Source organism: Pantherophis guttatus, chromosome 6 (genome assembly GCF_059756535.1).
Source record: "Pantherophis guttatus breed Tessera chromosome 6, ASM5975653v1, whole genome shotgun sequence".
NCBI lineage: Eukaryota > Metazoa > Chordata > Lepidosauria > Squamata > Colubridae > Pantherophis > Pantherophis guttatus.
Window position 1 is genome coordinate 73,123,807 of NC_142068.1, and position 23,673 is coordinate 73,147,479.

At 38.3% G+C, this 23,673-nt stretch overlaps 1 protein-coding gene across 2 annotated transcripts in view; it reads left to right on the forward strand.

The window, feature by feature from the left end:
* PRKG1 (protein kinase cGMP-dependent 1) overlaps positions 1-23,673 on the forward strand; it is an 873,884-nt gene that overhangs the window by 752,758 nt on the left and 97,453 nt on the right. For both annotated transcript variants that reach the window (XM_034425955.3, XM_034425954.3), the window contains exons 8-9: positions 5,917-5,982; positions 22,491-22,565. In XM_034425955.3, coding sequence (XP_034281846.1) covers positions 5,917-5,982; positions 22,491-22,565 — 141 coding nt within the window. The remainder of the gene's footprint in view (positions 1-5,916; positions 5,983-22,490; positions 22,566-23,673) is intronic.

Below are 23,673 nucleotides of genomic sequence, written 5' to 3' on the forward strand. Positions count from 1 at the left end.
GGAAGAAAAATGTATTCCTGATTCATATTTGCCTGGAGTTAGTATTAGAAGGTATGGATATAGAAGCTAACATTATTCAGACATTATCTCAGTGGTCTAAGACAGTTAGAAGAATTTCTTCTCTTAGTTCATTCCATGCTTTGGTCAAAATGTCAGATGCCATAATTCAGAGTTCAAAAGTTTTATTTAGCGCACAAGGCAAAAAGCATTCAGTATTGCGTGTGACTGGTTGTTGCAAGAGACGCAAAGACATTTTACAGACAGGTGTAAACAACAGATCTGCATATTTCTAGCTTTAGATTTTACAAGTTTTGCTTTCCTAGCCTAACTTCTCACTCACTAATTGGCATATTTATCTCTGTTACTATGAGCATTAGATGCTCATAGTAGCAGAGTATTAGCCTTAGTTTCCTTTCCAATTTATGTACTTTTCTCTTTTGCTTCTGTATAATAGCAAAGCACTAACTTTTCTTCTAAAATGGCATTAGTTTAGCTTCTTAATACAGGTAGGCCTCAACTTACAATCACAATTAAGTCAAAATTTTTGTTACTAAGTGAGACAGTTGTTAAGTGAATTTTGTCCCATTTTACAACCTTTTTTGTCACAGTTAAATGAATTACTGCAGTTGTTAAGTTAGTAACATGTTGTTACGTGAATCTGGCTTTCCCATTGACTTTCCTTGTTCAAAAGGTTGCAAAATGAGATCACATGAATCTGGGACACTGCCATGGTCTAAAGTGTGAAAAACCATCACAAATCACCTTTTTTTCAGTGCCATTGTAACTTTATACAGAAAGCTAGAACAAATGTAGGATAGACAGCATTACCACCAGATGGATTTGTAACTGATTGACAAACTGCGGTCAGCGTGTAGTTCTTAATGGAACTACATCTACATGGAGGGAAGTAAACAATGGATATCTCAAGTTCTGTTTTAGGCCCAATACTCTTCAATATATTCATAAATGATTTAGATGAGGGAATAGAAGGAGAGTTCATCAAATCTGCAAACATGACACCAAGCTGGCAGAAATAGCCAACACCCTAGAACAGGGATGTCAAACTCAATTTCATCGAGGGCCACATCAGGGTTATGTTTGACCTCGGAGTGCTGTGGTGGGTGTGGCCAGGGTAGGCATGACTAGCTTGACATCACTCGTGACTAGCTTGACATCACTCATGCCAGCAAAATGGGCTCCCGATCTCCGTTTTCGGCTGGGACAGCCTCTTGCAAACCTCTGCCAGCAAAAACAGAACTCCATTTTCACTGGCAAAGGCACCACAGGCCGGTCCTCCATTGTTTCCAGAGTGGCCCCGTGGGCCAGATCTAAGCACCCCGTGGGCTGGAGCCGGCCCGAGGGCCTTGAGTTTGACACCCCTGCCCTAGAAGATAGGCTCAAGATCTAGATGCATCTCAACAGACTTGAATCCTGGGCACTATCTAACAAAATGAAATTCAGTGTAGAGAAAAGTAAGGAAAAAAATGTACAGGTACAGATTGGGTGAAACTTGGCTCAATAGTAGAACTGCGAGAGGGATTGTCCTAGTGGACAATCATTTAATATGAGCCAACAGTGTGTGGCAGCTGCCAAAAAAGCCAATACAATCCTAAACTGCATTAACAGAGGAATAGAATCAAGATCATGTGAAGTGCTATTTCCACTTTATAATACCTTGGTAAAACCACAATTAGAATACTGCATCCAATTTTGGTCACTACAATATAAAAAAGATGTTGAGACTCTGGAAATAGTGCAGAGAACGGCAACAATTACGATTAGGGAGCTAGTTGCTAAAACTAATGAAAAATAGTTGCAGGAATTGGGTATGTCTAGTCTAGTGAAAAGAAGGACTAGGGATGACATGATAGCAGTGTTCCAATATCTAAGGGGGTGCCACAGAGAAGAAGGGTTCAACCTATTTTCCAGGAAAGACAGGAAGCAATGGATGGAAAAAATCAAGGAGAGAAACAACCTAGAACAAAGGAGAAATTTCTTGACAGTGAGAACAATAAGTCAGTGGAATGGCTTGCCTTCAGAAGTTATGGGTGCTTCATCATGGAGGCTTTTAAAAAGAGACTGGACAGCCATTTCTCTGAAATGGTACAGGGTCTATTGCTTGAGCAGAGGGTTGGACTAGAAGACCTCCAAGGTCCTTTCCAACTCTGTTATTCTGTTATTCTATTAATCTGAACAGTCACTAAATAAATGGCTTTAAGTTGAGGATTACCTGCAATTACTATACATTCTAACAGGACCAAGCACAAGTACTCCTTATATGTCAACTTTGGCCCAAGTCCAATGTGGCCTTAAAGTCACTGACCTGTTACTTATCTAATGATTGATTCAGACTTTGATTGCATTGGTATCAGATATGGATAAATTGCCATATTATTTTCAGTGGGAGTACAGCCTGACTCTCTCAGCAATATGTTCTAAGAATGGGATCACCTAGGAAAGATACTATTTGCTTTGATTATAAGTGGGGATGAATTTCAGCAGTTTTACTTTGGCTAGAAATCCTGGATTACTAATTAATGATGATTTGTATAAAGAAGTCATAAAAATGCACATAAAAAATGAGATCATTTAAGCAGTGATAAGCTTTAGCATGACTGGAGTTGGTCTATTTTTGCAGTGTCCTGATTGATTTCTTATCTAAGTAGCCTTCCAATTGGTCCATTTTCAAGAAAGTCCAAGAGAACTGGTTATTTATTGACACGTTCTTGACAGATCATTTTTATTCAAACTATAGTAATTAGCAATATAGCCAGAGTTATAGTAATTTCTTTTGTTCTCTGCTTTCTTGTTATATCCATGTTACATGAAACATTCCCTGCAAGTGGTAAAGACAAGGCACCTTGGTACTCAACTGCTTTGAAACTCATCCAATTTGGTACTCAACTCATTTTGACACAAAAATTTTGTCCTGGTTATCATCATTTCTTTGGTATTCGGCACACAATCTAGAACTAGTCGGTGTTGGCTACCTTGTGACACACTACATTATCCCTTATGTGAAAAATTTGTTTGGTACTCATCTTTTTTGGTAATCATCACACCTTCCGGAACCAATTAACAATGAGTACCGAGTTACCACTGTACTAGTTGGTTTTGGCATATGTTGTCCAAGTGTCAGCAAAGTCCAGTTTTACCATGGTCACATTATTTGGGTAAGATAGGATTGCATATCTAAAGGTACATGTATCTTGAAGACTGTTGTCTCACCTTATCACTTATGACATATAAGCAATGTACTTACACACTATCAAGATATCTCTATAAACGAATGCATTCTATGTATAAAATTAATTGACCTCCTCAATAAAAAATGAAAACCATTTTGCTTTGAATAGCTCATCCTGGTCATTTCAGGAAATGCAAGAACATCCCCTCCCTTAAAAGTTAATTTATTATAGGAGGAAAATACATGTTCCTTTTAGTAATTATAATAAATGCCAATTCATACATTATTTTTAGTAATCCGGTTTATTTATTGCTTGGTATATTTCAATTGCCAAATGTTAAAATGGTCAAATTACCTCGAAGTATTTTCCAACAGTTGCATGAATCATTAACCAATTCTGCCTTTTTTAAGCTCAAGCATTATTTCGATTATATCAAACAATTTCAGTTTCATACTGAAGAACATTATGTCATTTTTCTAAGAACTAGGAAATTACTAGGATGAGCTATTCAAAGCAAAATCATTTTCATTTTTGTTGAGCAGGTCAATTAATTTTATAAATACAACATACCAAAAAAAAAAATGGCATGCAGATTTGTTTGAACCTTCTTGCAGATCGACAAGGGTTAGTTTGAAGCATAAATATTTTTAAATAAAAGAAATAAACAAATAAAGTAGATACTCGTGAGAACCAGTATGTTGTTGATGTCAGCATACTGATGATCAGAAATATTCCCATGTGGCTTACTAGATGCTTTGCTTTCATTTTCCAATGATACATAGGAGAGGCCTCCAGAGCAGCTGTGACCTTTTCCAACCCTAGAGATTTTAAATGGAAAGGTCTGTAAAATTCCAGAGCAAGTATAGCACGTAGGGAAGAAGTCTGTCGACAGAAGGAAACAGGACGTTTCTTTCCAGGAGAAAAATGGTAGACCTGATCTCATCGCCATGGGTTATTCAGACAGTGACAGCGAATCTGAGAAAGGATTTTACCTCTCTGGAAGTAGTGATGAAGAATACAATCTCGAAACTGAAAAAAAATCAGCGTTAGTAATTGCCAGATTGCATTTTCATAGTGCTTTTAAGCTAGGCTGTAGCACTGGATCTGTCAGAATGGCTGCATTATGACAAATACTTAGATTAATCTAATAAAAAGACTGACTGCATGCTTACAAATTTATCACGTTTTAACCTATAGGTATTAATCTTGAGAGGCATAACTAAACAAGTTAAAAAACATACATGGTATTCTTCTACGGTGAGGAGTGATTTGATCAGATCTGGAGTGGTGTGTGGTACAGATTTACTGATGGAATATTTATTAGCATATATTCTTAAAAAATCATTGTAATGCCAGTAGGAGCATTTTGATATATAATTCCATGACAAATTGTGTATTTCCACATAATGTTAAATTATCTGTTCAAGAGGAGATGTAAAAAAAAAATATCCTCTGTTGGTTAAACAATATTTCTATATAAAACATTAGCTGCAAATAATCCTTGAACAGCATAATAGAAATATTGTGAGAGTGTTACTGGAGCATCGTAGGCACTTTTTAAAGGGATAAGTATCTGTATCCATATATATCAAGCTTTAAATAATTGATTTTTTTTTCCAAATGCAATGGCAAATACGGCTTCCAATGATTGTTGCATTTTTGGAACCCATGCCTTTTTCATGGTTTTTTCTTATTTTATATTTCTTTCTTTTTTCTGAACAGACATTTAGTGTTCTGTTCAAAATTCAAAATCCACTTAGAAAATGAAAAGTTGTAAGATTTTCCTCTATTACCTTTTCTCTCTTCTAGAATGCATTCTAGCACACGTTCTGACTAATTTTCTGGGCAGCAGGACCCACTTCTAAGCGAAACTCTTAATCCACAATCATTTATTGTTTTGATTATGTAACAATACCCGTGGCCCTACATGGCACCCAATTAGTTACATTAAAAAAGTTACTACATTTTCCCTTGCAACATGCCTGTGTCCCATTTATTTCTGTATTCAAAGAATCTTCATTAAAAAGTTGGTGTCTTCAAAGCTACAGAGTTTGGTGAGAGACTAAACATTTTAAAACAACTTCTTTTCAGAAAGTTTTGTCCGTCCATTTAAACACTACATATCTTGAAGGTATTTTTTTCTTGGTATAATTGGAATTCATACCAAACTGAAACCAATGTAGGGATGCATAAGGAAAAACCAAAAGTAGGAAACATATTAGAACCTATTTATTATTTTCTTCACACACCGGTTTTCTGAACAGAGCAAGTCCACATTAATTAGACTCCTCCCGTCTAATGCAGCTTGATTCATTAATTGTTTGCTTTTTGCCTTTCTCTATTTATAGAAATGATAGATTGTGTGGACGTCACTATACTAAAATATCCACACTTCTTCTGTGACCCATATTAATATATAAATGTTCTGCTTCTGCTAAACGAATTGCCAAGTGAGAAAAGGATGAATGAAATGATCTTATGAAAAAGCATTAAAATGTCGGGGCAACATTTCTACTGGGGGAATGATTACCATGTTGATAATGGTTTGTAAACATTTCTCAAGAGCAGCAAAATTAGAATAGCATTATTTGTCAATGGTTTTTAAAGCGTGATATATCAGTAAACATAATTCTCATTTGCAAGATGCATTTGTGTCCTAATGTTGCATAGTAGTGTAGCGATAACTGCCTGGCCATTTTGTATAAAATGTGTGGTGTTGTCCTTTCAGGGAAGATGTCAGAACGGCTAATGTTATTAGTGCGGAACCCGTGACGTGTCTTGTCATCGACAGAGAGTAAGTATGCCACTTTTCAGCATTGATACTAATTATCTCAAACTGCCAGTCACTTTAATTTTGTTTAGCAACTGACCTTGTTTAATCTTGGAACATTTGGCAGGAAAATATTTCACTGACCTGGTCTTGAGATCAAACAGACATCCAACTGAGTCACTGTTTATTAGATGCATTTGATAATGACTCCAGTTTGAAAAGGAACATAAAAATGCTTGGAAGGTTATCATACAGCAGAGGAATATTCATAGCATTTATCTGAATCTGAAATAAGTCAAGGTTTCTTTCTGTTGAGATTTCAAAATTCTCAGTTCCCCGGTTCAGTCATTGCTTTTTGTCTGTTCCAAACATGCTTGGGATATGAATAAAAACAATGATTAGTTACTGCTGAACAGTTAACAATTCTGTTGTTTAGCTGCTGCACACAATGAAGGCATTATGGTGTTGCTAAGTGAGTGAGCTATCATTTAGCCTACAACAGACTGGATGTGCAATGTTTCATTTTTTTCCCCTCCCCTCTATTTCACATTAGGTAGGCTGTAAATAACCTCTTTTAATGAAAACTTCGAATTTAAAGCTTACACAGAAATGAAAGTAAGAATTACATTTGGGTCTCTTAATGGGGAGAGATTCATGGAGTAAAGAACAATACAATTTTTTTCTATAAAGCCATTTTTTTTGTAAAACATTAGAATGCATACTTATGTATGCTTCATCTATCTAGAAGAAAAGAGATGATAGATAGATAGATCGATAGATAGATAGATAGATAATATCTAGATAGATAATAGATAGATAGATGATAGATAGATAGATAGATAGATAGATAGATAGATAGATAGATAGATAGATAGATAGATAGATAGATAGACAGAGAGAAAAACAGAGAGAAAAATAGAAAGAGAAGGAGAGAGGTGATAGACAGACGGGGTTGACAATATCCTTTACAAGAATTTATATTTACTGAAAGGTTTCTTAGAATATGTATGGAAATATCCATTTTTAATTTATGATCCACTGAAATTAAAATGAAACCCATCTCTTACAAAAAATTGGAACTGTTATAATTGCCAACAACGTAAGTGATACATATACAAGACTTTTTTTGTATTATAAAATAGCCATTAAAATGTACACATTTATAGAAGAGAATTAATGAATGTCAGATATTTTATTGAAGAAAATAAAATAATTATTTAAATAATTATTTATATTTGAGTAATATGTCAAATATTTTGCCACTGGAATTTACAATGACAATTTAAACAAAAAAAAGGAAGAATTAATTCAGGATTAGTGCTTAATGATGGGATAATTCATCTCTAATTTTATGGGATCAACTGAATATATTTTTCTTTTCCTGCTGACAATGTCCTTGTAGTATCAAGTAGGTGTAAATATAACCTATAAGACTAAAGTTAATCTACTGCATGCCAGAGAGTTCAACATTGTGCAATTGAATATGAATGCAATAATGCTATTTATAGTGAATGTTTTTTCAGTTGCATTGTGACTCTAGAGATTCTGACTTTGTTGTCAGCAGATCTGTGTCCAGCTCTCATTTAATTATATACATGAAACTAAGTGGAATAACTTGTAAATTAGTGGAAACTTTTTAGGGTTTGTTAAAATGTTCACACTTAAAGCCTTAGTGAATGGTTTCTGTCAATATCTTTGCAGGTACATCTCAGACATGTTACCTTGAAGCTATTGATATTTTCGCATGATTCCCATAAAAACTGTGTGCATATACGTGGGTATGAATGCCTTTGAGAAGTTTTTGACTCCTCAACAAGTCCCTAAAGTTTTCTTGGAACAGTTTTTGGAAATGGTTTGTCACTGCCTCCTTTCTAGGACTGGGAGAGAATAATCGGCCCAAGGTCATCCAGCTGGCTTTGTGCGTAAGGTGGACTAGAACTCACAGTCTCCCAGTTTCTATCATGATGTCGTAACTGCTATACCAAATTGGCTGCAACCTCAAGCTGAACCTTAACAAATCTCATTATGTAGAGCTTCTTCTGTAGAACTTTATTGTGTTTTCTGCCACAAGGATTTAAAAGAAAACTAGATAAATTCATGGTTGATCAGTGACTGCATGCTGTATGGCTATATGACACCAACAGTTTTAGATGTTAGAATACCATTTGCCAAGTAGCACAAAGTTTGGGGTGGGGGAGAATCATTGCTAGCAGCTGCATTTTGAGAAGACCTTCTTGTTTTCATTTATGGCCAAACCTTCCATGAACTTTCATAATCCAGCCAGGTTATAAACCACGCAGGGATAATCTTGTGTAAAACATATTAGTGCTGTAGGAGAAGAGCTCTGTGGCAAAAATCAGAACAAGTCTGGTAGCACTTTTTCTGACTGACTAGCGAATTTTATTAACATGGGGCTCAATGCTCAGGTCTATTGAAATCATTCTGAATTTAAGTTTATCTTCCAAAGAATTAGCAATTTCTCCCCAGCTTTGTGTCATCTAGACATTTGATGAGCATCCCTTCAATCCCCTCATCTAGGTCCATTTATGAAGATGTTGAAGAGCACTGGGCCCAAAGACAGAACCTTAAAGTACCCCACTGCATAGATGTAGTTCCATTAAAGACTACATGCTGAGTGCAGTTGGCCAGCCATGAGTTGCCATGAGATTTTGGCAAAAACTTTGCAGCAGATACTATAGTTTATTATGTCCTATCAACAGGACATTAATGGCCTTATCTCTCATATTGCTGAACAGTTCTGTGTCAATACAAGACATCTTTGCCAGCTGATGAGAATAATTGTTTCTTTGTTTACTTGTTCACTCTATTTTCAGTAACCTCAATTCCTATCCATTTTCCTCTAGTCATTCTAAACACTTAATTGTTGAAATATCAAGCACATTATATTTATGGAATAAATAGACTCTTCACAGCAATTATAAGTACAAATATATTTCCATCTCTCTTTCTCTCTATAGTTACATCATATTACTCTTCCTTCTATAATCTAACTATGAGATTCTCAGTCATCCAGGTCATGGTTGTCCCAAAAATGCTTTTTCAAGAGGCAACTAGACTTTCTGGTTTTTCTTTGAAGACATTTTGCTCCTCATCGAAGAAGCTTCTTCAGCTGTTGGAAGAGAAGTGAAATGTCCTCAAAAAAGAAAAAAACAAAACAAACAAACAAACAAAAAACCAGGAAGTCCAGTTGCCTCTTGAAAAAGCATCTTTGGGACATCTATAATCTATCCTGTCTAATCATCAAAACCTTAAGTCACAAATTCATTGTTTTCATTCTTACACAAAAGTTCACTGAGCCCTATGGCTCTGTGGGTTAAACTCAGTGGTGAAATCCAATTTTTTTTACTATAGTTTTGTGGGTGTGGCTTGGTGGGCGTGGTGTGGTGTGGCTTGGTGGGCATGGCAGGGGGAGTATACTGCAAAATCCCCATTCTCTCCCCACTCCTGGGGGAATGATATTGCAAAATCTCCATTCCTACCCCACTCTGGGGCCAGCCAGAGATAGTATTTGCCGGTTCTCTGAACTACTCAAAATTTCCGCTACCGGTTCTCCAAACTGCTCAAAATTTCCATTATCAGTTCTCCAGAACCTGTCAGAACCTGCTGAATTTCACCCCTGGTTAAAGTGCAATATTGCAGGCAAACTCCACCCACAGCCTGGAGTTTGATCCTGACGGGGCTTAAGGTTGATTCAGCCTTCCATCCTTCCAAGGTTGGTAAAATGAGGACTCAGATTGTTGCAAATAATGCTTGCAGGATAAACTGCCTAGATAGTGCTGTATAAATGCTATTGCTGTAAGAGGCTTCCAAATAGCAAGACATGTATTTAGTGTCTTTTGTCTAATGAAATAAGTTAAAATATTCATTTCAGCAAATGAATATCTCAGCTTCTCCAACTATTCTTCCATACTGGGTGGTGCCAACTCTTTCTATCTCTGTCCATGTAGTAATCTTCCTGCTGTGGTCTTATATTGAAATAATCTTCCACAGCTTTTTTTACTAACTGTTTATCCCTTAATTTTAAGAGGAAAAGTTCTGGCCACATTCACTAAACCCCAAAGCCCAACACTGCCCAGCAGATCCCAGCCATGAAAGCTTACACCAGTATAAAACTGGTGTTGTTTTTCTTGTGCCCTTCCTGGGACAGGTAGAAGCAAAGGTAATACATAATTCATGCAGAGATCCTTACAGCAATTGCAACGAAATACAGTAACATGTGTTGGGCAAGAAAAAAGCTGCGTGATCAATGATCTTGCTTTGTTGGAAGAGTCCAGCTGGCTATTGTTATAAGGACACTTATAGTCATGAATAATAAATAATGTTATGAATAATGATTTGTAATTAATGAATTATGAATTAAATCATTATCATTAAATATTGATTCATGATTGTTCACTTGTGAACAATGTTTCCCTTCTCATATTTCTTGAAAGGATTTTGAAGCTGACCATGTGATTGTCTGTACTCCTGCTGACCTTGAAATGCAGGGAATGGTCAGCGCAGCATAGCTATGATGGTTTATATAGTACAAAAATCCCCTACGCCTGCCCCAGAGAGAAATGCACACACACACACACACACACACAAACACACACACACACACACACACACGGTGGTTACAATGCAGTATTGCTGGCTACTTCTGCTAACTGCCGGTTGCCAGCAGTTTGGCAGTTCGATTCTCACTGGCTCAAGGTTGATTCAGCCTTCCATCCTTCTGAGTTTGGTAAAATGAGGATCCAGATTGTTGAGGGCAATATGCTGACTCTATAAGCCGCTTAGAGGGGACTGTAAAGCACTGTGAAGCGGTATAAAAGTCTAAGTGCTATTGCTATTGCTAATATACGCACGCACGCACACACATGCATGCATGCAAACATCCTAGTCTGCTCTTTCTCTTATTCAAAGCCATGGTGTATTTTGGCCTTTCCAAAATCAGACCTATTGGATAAGGCAAAGCTGGCTATGGAGGCATCGTTCTCTGATCTATGAGCTCCTATGAAAAGCAGTGATTGCAGCAAGACCCCAAAGTTTATCAAGTAGATGCTTTTTCCAACGGCTGAACCTGTGTTGTAGGCAAGAATTTAACACAGACTAATTTTCACAAGCAGGGCCAATCAAAAGTGGAACATGGAACTGAGTAGAATCTGGCTGGAAGAATTATGGCCGAGTATATTGAGGGAGGGGCACGATGGCTCAGCGATTGAAGACACTGAGTGTGTCAGCTGAAGAATGTGGCAACCCAGGTTCGAGACCTGAGCTCTGCACAACGGGCTGAGCTCCCAACTACCTGGCCCAGCTCCTGCCCGCCTAGCAGTTTGAAAGCATACAAATGCAAGTAGATTAATAAGTACCAGTTCAGTGGGAAGGTAACAACATTCCGTGCATCTTTGCCATACAGCCATGCTGGCCACATGACCACAGAAATGGTGAAAACAAGCTAAAAGTCAGCCAGCTCACTTTCCATTAGGCTGTGAAACATGGAGCTGCAGAACCTCTTTACAGATTGCACAAAATCGTCATATGGAAGTGCTCTCGGTCTACCCAGATTCATTCCAAGTGCCTCATGTTACAACAGAGAGCTCTATACTCATGTTCTACAACTGACATGATGCTGACATATGTTTCATTTTGGTGCTTTCTTACTTACTTCCCTGCAATGTTCTTGGTACTGAAAAATCACATAATGGGTTTCTAAAATCCTGATTGACTAATTGTATTGATTACTAAGTTTCTGTTAAATCTTCAGAATAATATTCTTACCCTTAATTCCCTTGCTTAAATATCAGATTTCAAATATATCCTTTCCAATTATTTGTTTGAAAGGATATGATATTTTAAGAATATTGCTTACAGGAAATTATACTGTAATTGCATATTATTTATTTATTGGTTAAGAGTAGCCCATTTTCAGCAAAGTACTTAATAAAGCACATACTAATGCTTCCTCAAGACTAATGGGAATTATATACAAACATTTAATGGTACAATATATTTCCTGGAGTCACCATTTGTTAAGTGTAATCAGAGACAAATTGGCTGTCTGCAGTTTCCATCAATTCATCAAAATTTTATCTTTCATCTTGGTTGTTGAAATAAGCAGTCCTCAGAATTATTGTTAACATTATTACATTAATTATTGCCACCCATTTCCATAAACTCTGGGTGGCTTACAAATACAAAATAATGAAAACGGCTAATATATCTGCGGACATATTTGTGAAAATTCTTTGTCCATGTCACCAGTTTATGTCATAAGATATTTTGAGCACCAACTTTTGACCTTACAATGCTTATAAGTAAGCTAGTCATGGTCCAGTAATAACTGGACCAACATATCTAGGGATGTTGTCAGTTAGTAATGCTATAAGATTTAATTAGAACCTCAACAGTTTAGCACCAGAACATGAAAGCTACTATTCAGTGGTAGGGCACACATTTTGCTTTTAAGAGCTCCCAAATTCAATCCCTGTAGAACGGCTGCAAATCATTGTAAACTTGGAGCTGTTGAGTAGAGGAACTAGTAGTAGACTTAACTCTGTATAAATCAGTTCCTGACAGGGTTTAAAAAAACAGTCATCCATTTCACAGTTGGTTAGATACTATTGTGTCAGGCTGAACTTTGAGTAGCTGCATGTATCAATCTCCAGTAATAACTAATAGGTATTCTCAAGTATTTTAAACCCACTATCCAATTAATTCATCGTTTTTCCCATTTTTCTACTTCCCTTCTTAAGACATTTTCCTATTGTTTATTATGGATTCTTAAGAAAAAGGTGGAGAGAAAGAAAAGAAGAAAAGACAAACACAGAAGAAAAGGGAAAAATGCAAAACGAACGGAAAAATAGAGAACAAATAAGAGAAAAGGGGAGTTTAGAAGCATTGTAGATTAACGTTTCAACATTTTATTAAATAAATTGATGATGTTTTTTTTTTTTATCATCTGCTGGCTTCAAACACAGAGAAGGTTTTGAGTGTCTCTTTGTTGATTATGGGATTAAGGGAGCAGTCAGTCTTTATTTGGTTCAGGACTGATTGATTGGTTCTTTTTTACTGTCCATGCTGCTCTTAGTATCTCTTATGTCTCTTGACTCATAATTCAAATCTGCTTTCTTCCTTCTCTTGCTCTTTGTCAATGTACAGCTTTCACAGCATCCATTGGGAAGACCTTTGCTTTAATTATCATGATCTCGTTGTCATAAAAACGTTGCTCTGTTGCTTCTTCCTAAGATTATTCTTTTTTTTTTAGCATCTCCAGCACATTCTAATTCTTTATATTTTTGAGCCCAAGAAAACAGAAATATATCCATTTTTTGCATTGTTTAAATTAACTACAGTAACTGTGGTAATTACTTTATCTCTTTAACTTACCTTTTTGCACTGTCTATATTTACTCTTTAAGTCCTTCTTACTTTTTGCTTTGGGTGTCATCTAGATTTTACGGATTGTTTGTCTTCTGTACATTTCTTATTATCATGCTTTCCGATACTGCCTTGCTTATAATATGGTCACATTAACCATATAGGGACAGCATGCATTCTTGTCTCACTTCTTTTCCTATTCTGAACCACTCTGCTTTTTTTTAAATTGTGGTAAATATTATTTCAAAAAAATAATGAGATGTTCCTGTACATTCACTACTTCTAACTCTTTCTAGAATTGGCTACATTTATCAATAAAACAAAGCTAAGCAAAAAATTTCTTGTGCTTTCATAAGCCATCCTATGTTAACTATTTGATCTCACATCCCTTTGTCTTTTCTTGGAAATTCCTATATCTTTGGCATTTCTCTCTCCATTATCTCTTCTATTCTTGTAAGATCTTAAGCAAAACCTTCCTTGCATGAGGAATAGTATGGTAATTGGGTATATTCTGTTCTATCTTCCTTCTTTGTATTGGCATATACACCAATCTTTTCCAGTTTCTGGAATATATACTTTTGATTTAGAACAACTTCTTGAGACACCCAATCATTGCTGTGGCAAAAAAAAAAAGAGAGAGAGGGAGAGAGAGAATTAGCTTTATATCTTTTCAGTGATGGCTGGCTGATGTTACAAATATATTATTAGTCAATACTTGAGATGAAAACAGATACATGTTTTCAGATGAAACAGATGAAAACAGTCATGATGACAGAGCCATTAACACTTTAACTGATATATTAATATGTCAGGAATTTTGTTATCCCCTTGTATCAGTGGTGAAATCCATTTTTTTTACTACCAGTTCTGTAGTGACTTGGTGGGCGTGGTGTGGCTTGGTGGGCGTGGCTTGGTGGGCATGGCAGGGGAAGGATACTGCAAAATCTCCATTCCCACCGCACTCTGGGGCCAGCCAGAGGTGGCATTTGCCGGTTTGCCGAACTACTCAAAATTTCCGCTACTGGTTCTCCAGAACCTGTCAGAGCCTCCTGGATTTCAACCCTGCCTTGTATGTATTTCAGTATAGTTTTTTTCATCTATTTTGAATCTCATTTGTTCATTTCTTATGCATTAAATACATTTAATTGGTAGTAGTTCTCCACGGTATAAAACATATATATATATATTTGTAATGGAGAGAGGTATAGATAGCGATATAGCTAGATGATTGGGTGGATGGATGGATGGATGGATGGATGGATGGACAGATGGAAGGACAGATGGAAGGACAGATGGAAGGACAGACAGACCGACCAAAAACATGTAGAGAATTATTTTCAAGCCATTTATCAGTGGGTATATAGTTGTATATATGAGTCTACTGGGAAACACAAGCTTGCTACATATATTCTTCTCTGGGTCACATGACAAGAAGACAGGAGAAGGTAAACTTAAGCTGGAGTTGTTGCCAATCTTCTGAATTGTTCCACAACTCTCTTTCCCATAATGTTGGGTATTTTTCCCCCCTCTCCAGTCTCTAATGTCATATAGCTCATTTTTAAACTCAAACTGCAGTTTGCTGGCTGCTCCCCACACACTAAATTAGGTCCTGTGCTGTTCAGCTTTTCAAGAGTTATGTTGCTGATGCACTAGAAGGACAGATAGTTCCAAATCCTTTGACATATTTGCAGAGCATGGTTTCTGAAATTCCTTCCGGCTTCGTGGCCAGCAGGGTTTATAGGAAGTGTCTCTGGGCTTGTGTGAGTATTCGCATGTGTGTGTGTCTGTGTGTAAGAAATGAAGAATGGGTTGTTCTGCATATGCTCTGTTTTTGGCGAGGAAGAAGGAGGGAAGGATGCTTAGATTGAACAACAGGGAAATATTGTTTTCTCTTAGAAGATGTGTTCGGAGGGGAATTTTTTTCCCCCCACAGAATCGTACTGATGGATCTGGCCAATCTTTGAACTCCACCTTCTTTTGTAAGCTTCTACTGCTCTACCAAATTTGGTCCTAATTCTGTTCAAGACAGATACAATCTCAATCCCCTTTACATAGTGATTCTCTCCCCTGCCTCCCAATATTCAGTGAGGTTAGAAAGAACAATAAGAATGTTTGCTCTAAAATAGTGACTGCTAAAGTATTGCTGAAGGCATTGTGCTAAACATTTCTCTAAAGAGAGTCGGTAATTTCCATGCAAGCCTGTATCATAAAAATTGGATTGTTCACTTGGATGCACTTTTTGGAAAGAGCAATGAGTCAGACCAACATGCAGTAAACAGCACGTAATGAGCACTTTGTGATAAAGAGAACTGTCAACAGCCCTAAGAAGTGAGCCAGAGAATCAGAGTTGAGGGCACAAGCCGGGAGTTGGAGCCAGGTCATAAACTTTGGGGTCAAAACTGACAGGAAATGCTTAAATTAGCATTAAGGAATGCAAAAACAATAACTATTCCTAGCCTACCACCACCATTCACAGGCATGCATTCCATTCCTGAGCCAAGACAAATTGCTCCATTAGGTCCCAGCTCTGAAAGGATAACTTTTAGTACTCCTTCTATCCAGGAGGCAAAATGGCCAAATCATGGTGTCTGGTCCAAAGTAGTTAAATATTAGTGCCTGGAGGATAAGCTATCCCTGTGGGGTGTCTTGGTACACTATGTTTTTAAATGATCTGACTAGTTCATTTAACAGAATAACAGAGTTGAAAAGGACCTTGGAAGTTTTATAATCCAATTTCCTGCTCAGGTAGGAAACCCATATACGATTTCAAACAAATGGTTGCCCAATCTCTTCTTAAAAACTTCCAGTGTTGGAGCATTCACAACTTCTGGAGACAATTTGTTCCTGTGATTAATTATTCTAAGTATCAGGAAAATTCTTCTTAGTTCTAGGTGCTTCTCTCCTTGATTAGTTTCTGTCAGTGGTGGGTTCCTCCTGGTTCGGCCCGGTTACGCCGAGCCGGTAGCGGTGACGATATGATGTCACCGAACCGGTTCTGCCCCCCCGCCTCCCGCCTTATTCTTACCTTTGATTTGGTCCCCAATCTATTGCTGCCTCCTGAGTCCCAGCTGATTGGCTATAGGGAAAAAAACTATTTAAACTCTTGCCGTGGGGCTTCAAAGGGCTGCCCTACAGCTGATCAGTGTTAAAAGAAAACAAATGAGTAGACCGGTGCCTGCAAAAATAAATGGGTAGACCAGTGCCTGCAAAAATAAATGGGTAGACCAGTGCCTCCAAGCAGTTAAAAGCGTGGTAGACCAGTACCTCTGCTAAATCCTAAAGAATTGTCACATGACCCTCAAGCCATGCCCATAAAATAAGCCACACCCACAGAACCAGTAGTTAAAAAATTTAGAAACCACCCCTGGTTTCCATCCATTGCTTCTGGTCCTGCCTTCAGATGCTTTGGAGAATAGCTTGATTCCCTCTTCTTTGTGATAACTCCTTAGATATTGGAACACTGCTATCATGTCACCCCCTAGTCCTTCTTTTCATTAAACTAGACATACCCAATTCCAGCAACCGTTCTCTATATGTTTTAGTTTTAGTCCTGTAATCATCTTTGTTGCTCTTCTCTGCACTCTTTCTAGAGTCTCAACATCTTGTTTCCATTTCTAGCCAGGTAAATTGGAGTGTTCTGACCTAGGCTTCCTTTATCTTCTTTGACACATTGCCAAAGACCTAATTGGCAATTATCTTGGCAAGGCCACACAGAAACACAGAGTCAAAAACGGAGCTTCAAAGTACAAACTGACATCATCCACAACGTTGCTTCCTGCAAAGGCCCATGTGCCTTTGCTCTTCCTTTATGTCTTATGGGTGGGGCCAATCATCTCCAAGCCTTATTCCCGAGTCGTCCCTTTTGTTTTAACTGTTCTTGCCTTCTGGCAGCTCCTCCTGTTCCTCTGACTCTCTGCTGTCCAACTCTGGAGGTTCTGAAGTCCATGCATCACTCCCAGATGTCCCTGGCCCCATCTCTGCCTCTGACGCAGAGCCCTCGTCCGAGCCTTCCCCAGACTCCAGGACTGGCCCATGTTCCTCCCCAGCCTCCTCACTGTCTGACTCTGCTGCCAGCTCCACAGCTGCTGGCAGACCACAACATGGAGTTAGCTGCAATAAGAGCTGTGGAGGTGCAGTTGTTAGAATACAGTACTGCAAACTAACTCACTGTCCATTGCCAGGAGTTTGATTCTGAGTGACTCAAGCTTGATTTCCATCCTTCTGAGGTCTCTAAAATGAGGACCCAGATTGTTGGAGGCAATATGCTGACTCTGAAAAAACACTTAGAGAGGTCTGTAAAGCACTGTGAAGCGGTATATAAGTCTAAGTGCTATTGCTATTACATTTTTCTTCTGAGTAAAAGAGTGCTAGGTTCAGAATCATTATCTCTTCCAAAATTATTCTGAGTAGCCAACATCCTGAAATAGAAAACTACCTCCATAACCTATTGCCACAAAGCCACCAGCAATCATTTTCAATTTGTCAGTATTTTTACTTTTCTCTGTATCTTAAGAATGCACTTTTCTAGCTCTTATTCCTGTCATTTCCTCGTTTCTTCTTCATGTTGAAAAAAACATGAAAATCGAAAACTAATTGTCTGCTGATAATTAGAAGCATCCTATTTTGGCTAGCAATATTAGCAACTAACTATTCAATTTACCTGATAAAGCTAATTTTGTCAGATATACATCTATTATTTTTCATTTCTTCTTTATAATATGTTATTAACTCATTTGCCATAGGCTAAATAAATAATTAATCAATCAAATATGAACATTTTATCATTATGTTGATCAATGAATGGAAACTGATCTTGATATTTTGTAGAAGATTGAAAACACCCTTTCATGCTTTAATAAATATTTACACGTACAATTCTAGCTGAGACTCAATTTCATTGTTTTTCAGCCATTCACTCAGTTATTCATAAGGAATTAACTATTCATTCAGTGTTGGCGTAGCCTACAAATTAAGGATCAGAACATATACATGTGATTAGTAATAGGACTAGGAGAAACATTGATGAGACATTGTGTCATCTAAAGTATTCAAGTGCAAATCAACAGTCCTAAAGTATTTTAAATGATGCTTTTAGCCTCTTAATAGCTGATTAGGCCTGAAAGGAAGATTCTCACAGAGACTTCTTTAACTAGATTTATGGAAAAGAAATTAAGTGAGAGAATTTTGACAGGTCATACTTTTTTTTTTTAGTGTTAAAAGTATATCTTTATTCTCTTGTTAACAATGTTTTCCTAGACGGGGAACTAGCTCTCCATCTTGTTGATCATGAAAGGATACAAAGATTTTCCAAGCTTGTGAATTTTATCAAACCAATTGTCTTCACTCCCAGTTTCTGAGAAGATTATTAAAGAGGTACCTATATGAGCACTTCAAAGCTGACTTTGTATAAATATACAAAAGTATGAAGGCTATTGCTTAACGCATTGTAAGCTGCCCTGAGTCTCCGGAGAAGGGCGGCATGTAAATCAAATTTAAAAAAAAAAAAAAAGCCCTTGAAACTGCATTGACCATCTTTTGAGATCCACTTGGATATTTGAGTCAAGATAGCAATAGCACTTAGATTTATATACCACCCCATAGTGCTTTACAGCACTCTCTGGGCAGCTTACAATATCAGCATATTGCCCCCAAAATACCAACTTCAGAAGGATGGAAGGCTGAGTCAACCTTGAGCCCCATCAGGATCAAATTCCATACTGTGGTCAGAGTTTGCCTGCAATACTGCATTCTAACCACTGCACCACCAGTCATGATGTTGCTTCATTTGAAACATTCCTCTGAACAATTTTTGATACCCTATATCAGTGATGCTAACCTTTTTGCCGTCGCATGCCAAAAGTGGGGGGAGCGCGGTGGGGGTCTCTCTCACGTGTGCCCACATCCATAATTCAATGCATCCCGCCCCCCCATGCATGTGTGTGCGACCCCCCCCCCGCTCTTGGCATGCAATGGCACGGTGGGCCAGGTAGGCCCATTTTTCACCCTTCCCAGGCTCCCCAGGCTTTCTAGGAGCCTGAGGAGGGTGAAAATGGCCTTCCCCACCCCCCTAGAGGCCAGAAACGTCCCATTTCCCGACTTCCGGTGGGCCCAAAAGGCCCGAAAATCAGATGGCCAGTACGCGCATAGACACTGGAGCTGAGCTAGGGCAATGTTCAAGTGCCCACAGATATTGCTCCACGTGCCACCTGTGGCACGTGTGCCATAGATTCGCCATCACGGCCCTATATACTAAGTGCATCATTCTGTTCGAAAACTGACAATACTTATTCATCTAAATTAGTGTGAAATATTTGGAAGCTTGGCAATTAGACACAATTATTGGCAATTATTTACGCAGTTTAACTAGAAGTACAATAAATTGTAATCTTTTAATTATTACCCCTTTAGCCTTGTGTATGTTTTCTCCGAACTATGCCCTCAGAAGCTTTTAAACAAATTAGAGGTCTATGCAGAGGAAGGAAAACCTTACTCAAACTAGCCTGGCTTTTATAAGGACCATTGTGGAATGCATCTTTGTATAGCTTTAAAAGTCATGATCCATAAATATAGTAGTGGCCCTTTGGTTCTTGATCTTACATGCATTTTTTATTCTATTGATAAGTTACATTGCGGGGGAAATTTTGACAACCATGGGTAAAATCCAGCAGGTTCTGACAGATTCTGGAGAACCGGTAGCGGAAATTTTGAGTAGTTCAGAGAACAGGCAAATACCACCCCTGGCTGGCCCCAGAGTGGGGTGGGAATGGAGATTTTGCAGTATCCTTCCCCTGGAGTAGGGTGGGAATGGAGATTTTTGCAGTATCCTTCCTCTGCCACGCCCACCAAGCCATGCCCACCAAGCCACGCCCACAGAACCGGTAGTAAAGAAAATTAAATTTCACCACTGAAGACAACTGATACTGATAGGCCTAAGCTAATGCTTGACTTGCATTCTAATGTGAAGGTGAAGATGGATCAATAAACATCTTGATCTGACCTTATTTTGTTAAAAAGAGGTGTCAGACAGAACTACTCTCTTTAATTTCATATTAATTATTGTGTCGGGGCATAAAATGTTTTTCTCCCTCACAGGACACAAAATCCACATATTGATGTTTCTCAGTGATGCAGCATTTTTACCTTACAGATTTTGGCTGGAAGATGCTTAGATGTAATTATTATTGGGAGAAAGGAAACGCCAATCACTTATGACAAGTGAAAGTCTTCTGCAATAAAAGCACCAAGCATAGATGGACAATTAATGCTCAGCAAATAGAATAAGGACATATCTTATGTATTTAGGTGCCTTATTCCAGTAATATTTATCTTAGAAGTAACCTGTAATGTATTGTCTTTCTCCCATGCGATGGACAAGAGAGAATTTAAATGTTGCTAAAAAGAAGTAAGAGGCAGTTAATAGTCTTTGTTCTCCAATTATTTCAGGAGGAAAAGTTTGTATATGGGGCAAAGTTATGGGGATGAAATAATAGTTGATGCTGTCCAAATATTCAGAAACTTAATATTTATTGAATGAATATTAGGTAAAATCATCTTTAGTAAAATGCATTCTACGCATAAAGGAAAATATTTGTAGCTCAGGGTTAAAATGAGGAGTCCTTGGTGCTCTCTGAGCTTGGCTGTTTTCTTGCAGATGTTTCATTGCTAAAGTCATTAACACTCTAGCAATGATGTTACCTAGTTTGGTTATGAAACCTCTGTAGGAAAACAACCAACTTCAGAGACCACCAAAGACCTCTCAAAATGCATTCTGCTCCTTTGTTAGAGGAAATTAAACCTCAGAGCCAGGGTTCTACTTACCTTTACTACTGGTTCGCAAACAGGGCCGCGTGTGCACGGTCGCTGATGACATCCGGGTCAGTGGGCGGAGCCTCCCACAGGTTTTACTACTGGTTCTTGCGAACTGGTTTGATCCGGGGGCAACCCACCACTGTTCAGAGCAGAGAAAACAAAACAATTAGTTACTTGAAGAAGATACCTCGGGTTTTTTGCTATTTTTAGCAAATTTTAGATATATCTAAAATATCAATTTTAGATATATTCCAAAATACTTTTTTTTCCTCAGTCACGGTAATTTGGAATAGAATGGCAATCAGCAAAGACTACAAGGAGTTGGGTAGCATTCAAGTTTCATTTCTTATTTGTTTATTTTAACTTTTATTTATTTTTATGATGATGAGGATGATGATGATTGGTGGCACAGTCATCCAGATGTTTACACTGTATTGCCGAATCATAATAATACATTAAACTTGTATGCTGGCTGAAATTATTTACTATTTATTGTTCTCTATTTATTATATCACCTCTCTCTTCCATATGCTGAAAAACTGTTATTTATTAACTATTGTTATATCTTCCCTCTTTCACCTGCTGAAAAACTCTAAGTCTTCTACGCAAAAGGACACTGAGTTAAATTAACTTTCAGAAATTGTTTTGGGTTGTGATGGGATAAAAATGAAATAAGTGAATAAAATAGAAATAAAATCAATGTTAATTATGATTTCATGGTCAAATGGAAGCCTTTTGTTTATGGGAGATAGACATTGAATCAAAATCATTGGCATGGAAATCTGTTTGTGGTGCACATGCGTGTTTTGTCATGGTATTTTCAGCAGTGGGCTGCTGGGGGTTCACAGGGGTTTGAGAGAACCTCTAGCTAAGATTCTGTGCAGTTCAGAGAACCCCCAAATTCCACTCCTGGCTGGCCCCGCCTCCCTGCCTCGCCCACCCCAGGAATCCCCATGTGGCCCGTTTTGGATGCAGGATGCGCATGGAGGCTCGGGGAGGGCAAAAAACAGGCCTACCAGAAGTTTGGCTCCAGAGGGCCTCCGGAGCCTGGGGAGGCTGTTTTTGCCCCTCCCTGAGGCTCAAGGAGAGCTTCCAGAGCCCGAAGATGGCAAAAACTCCCCCTCCGCCATGGTGCAGGAGGCCAACTAGACCACACCCACTATGGCCACGCCCACCAGCAACCGGGCAGAGAACCCATTGCTAAATTTTTTAAAGCCCACCCCTTGTGTTTTGTCGTGGTGTTTTATAAGATCTTAGGCAGACCTTGCACAACAGAGAATGTTCACAACTCTTCAAGTTATATCAGAAACATTTTCTTTAAATTGTGTCTTAATTTTACAGCTCTTTCAAACATTTGATTGGAGGCCTGGATGATGTTTCCAATAAAGCATATGAGGATGCTGAAGCAAAAGCAAAGTAAGTCTCAGTTAATCTGATTTTCTAAATTATTCTTTTTAGCATGCTGCATTTTAAGAAGGGGAGAGAACTACTTAAGGCATTTTTTTTCTCCAAATACTCCTCCTTTCTCGTCAAGACAAGAAACCCTAAAAAAGATCGAATGAGAGAGAACTGTTCCTAATAATTAATTACTTTTTATTATATCATGTTACAAAGAGACAAAGCAAATACCACAGCATTCTTGAAGACAGTGGATAAACTCGTGCAAATAAAAACAATTGGATAAAAACTATTATCCAATTCAAGAAGTAACTTGGTTAGTTAGGTAATATAATTCTTTGATTGCATTTGGTGCAACAGTTTATCTATTTCTGTAAACATCCTTATAAAGGGGAGAAAGCAGTCCTGATGTGAATGTCAGTTTGATTCTGTAGATCAACTTAATGAAAATCATGGAAGGCAGACAAAGCTCTTGTTACTCCAAAAGCAATTATTCCAGAATCTTTTAGATGAGGGGTGTCAAACTCAAGGCCCGGGGGGGCAGATCCGGCCTGTGGGGTGCTTAGATCTGGCCCGTGGGACCACCCTGAAAAAAACAAAGGACCAGCCCGTGGTACCTCTGCCAGCAAAAACAGAGCTCAGGATGGCCAGGGGCGGCCTTCCTGAGCTCCGTTTTCATTGGCAGAGGGTTGTAGGAGGCTGGTGCAGCCCAAAACAGCTCGGGAACCCATTTTCACTGGCAGAGTGCTCGGTCCATCACAGGCACCCCCAACACGTCGAGCTGGCCATGCCTACCCTGGCCACACCCACCCCAGCCCCCCCAAGATCAAACACAACCCTCAATGAAATGACACCCCTGTTTTAGATTTTGGTGGCCTTATTGAAGCAGTAGTTGCAAACTTTGTGCTCCATAAACCACTTCCTGAAGAAAGAATGGTATGAATATTCTGCTACCTCCATCTGGTTCATTTCTTCCTTTCCCATTACATTGGAGATCTTCTAGTCCAACCCCCTGCTCAGGCAGGAAACCCTATAGCATTTCAGACAAATGTTTATTCAATCACTTCTTTAAAACTTCCAGTGTCGGAGCATTCACAACTTCTGGAGTTCCATTGATTAATCATTC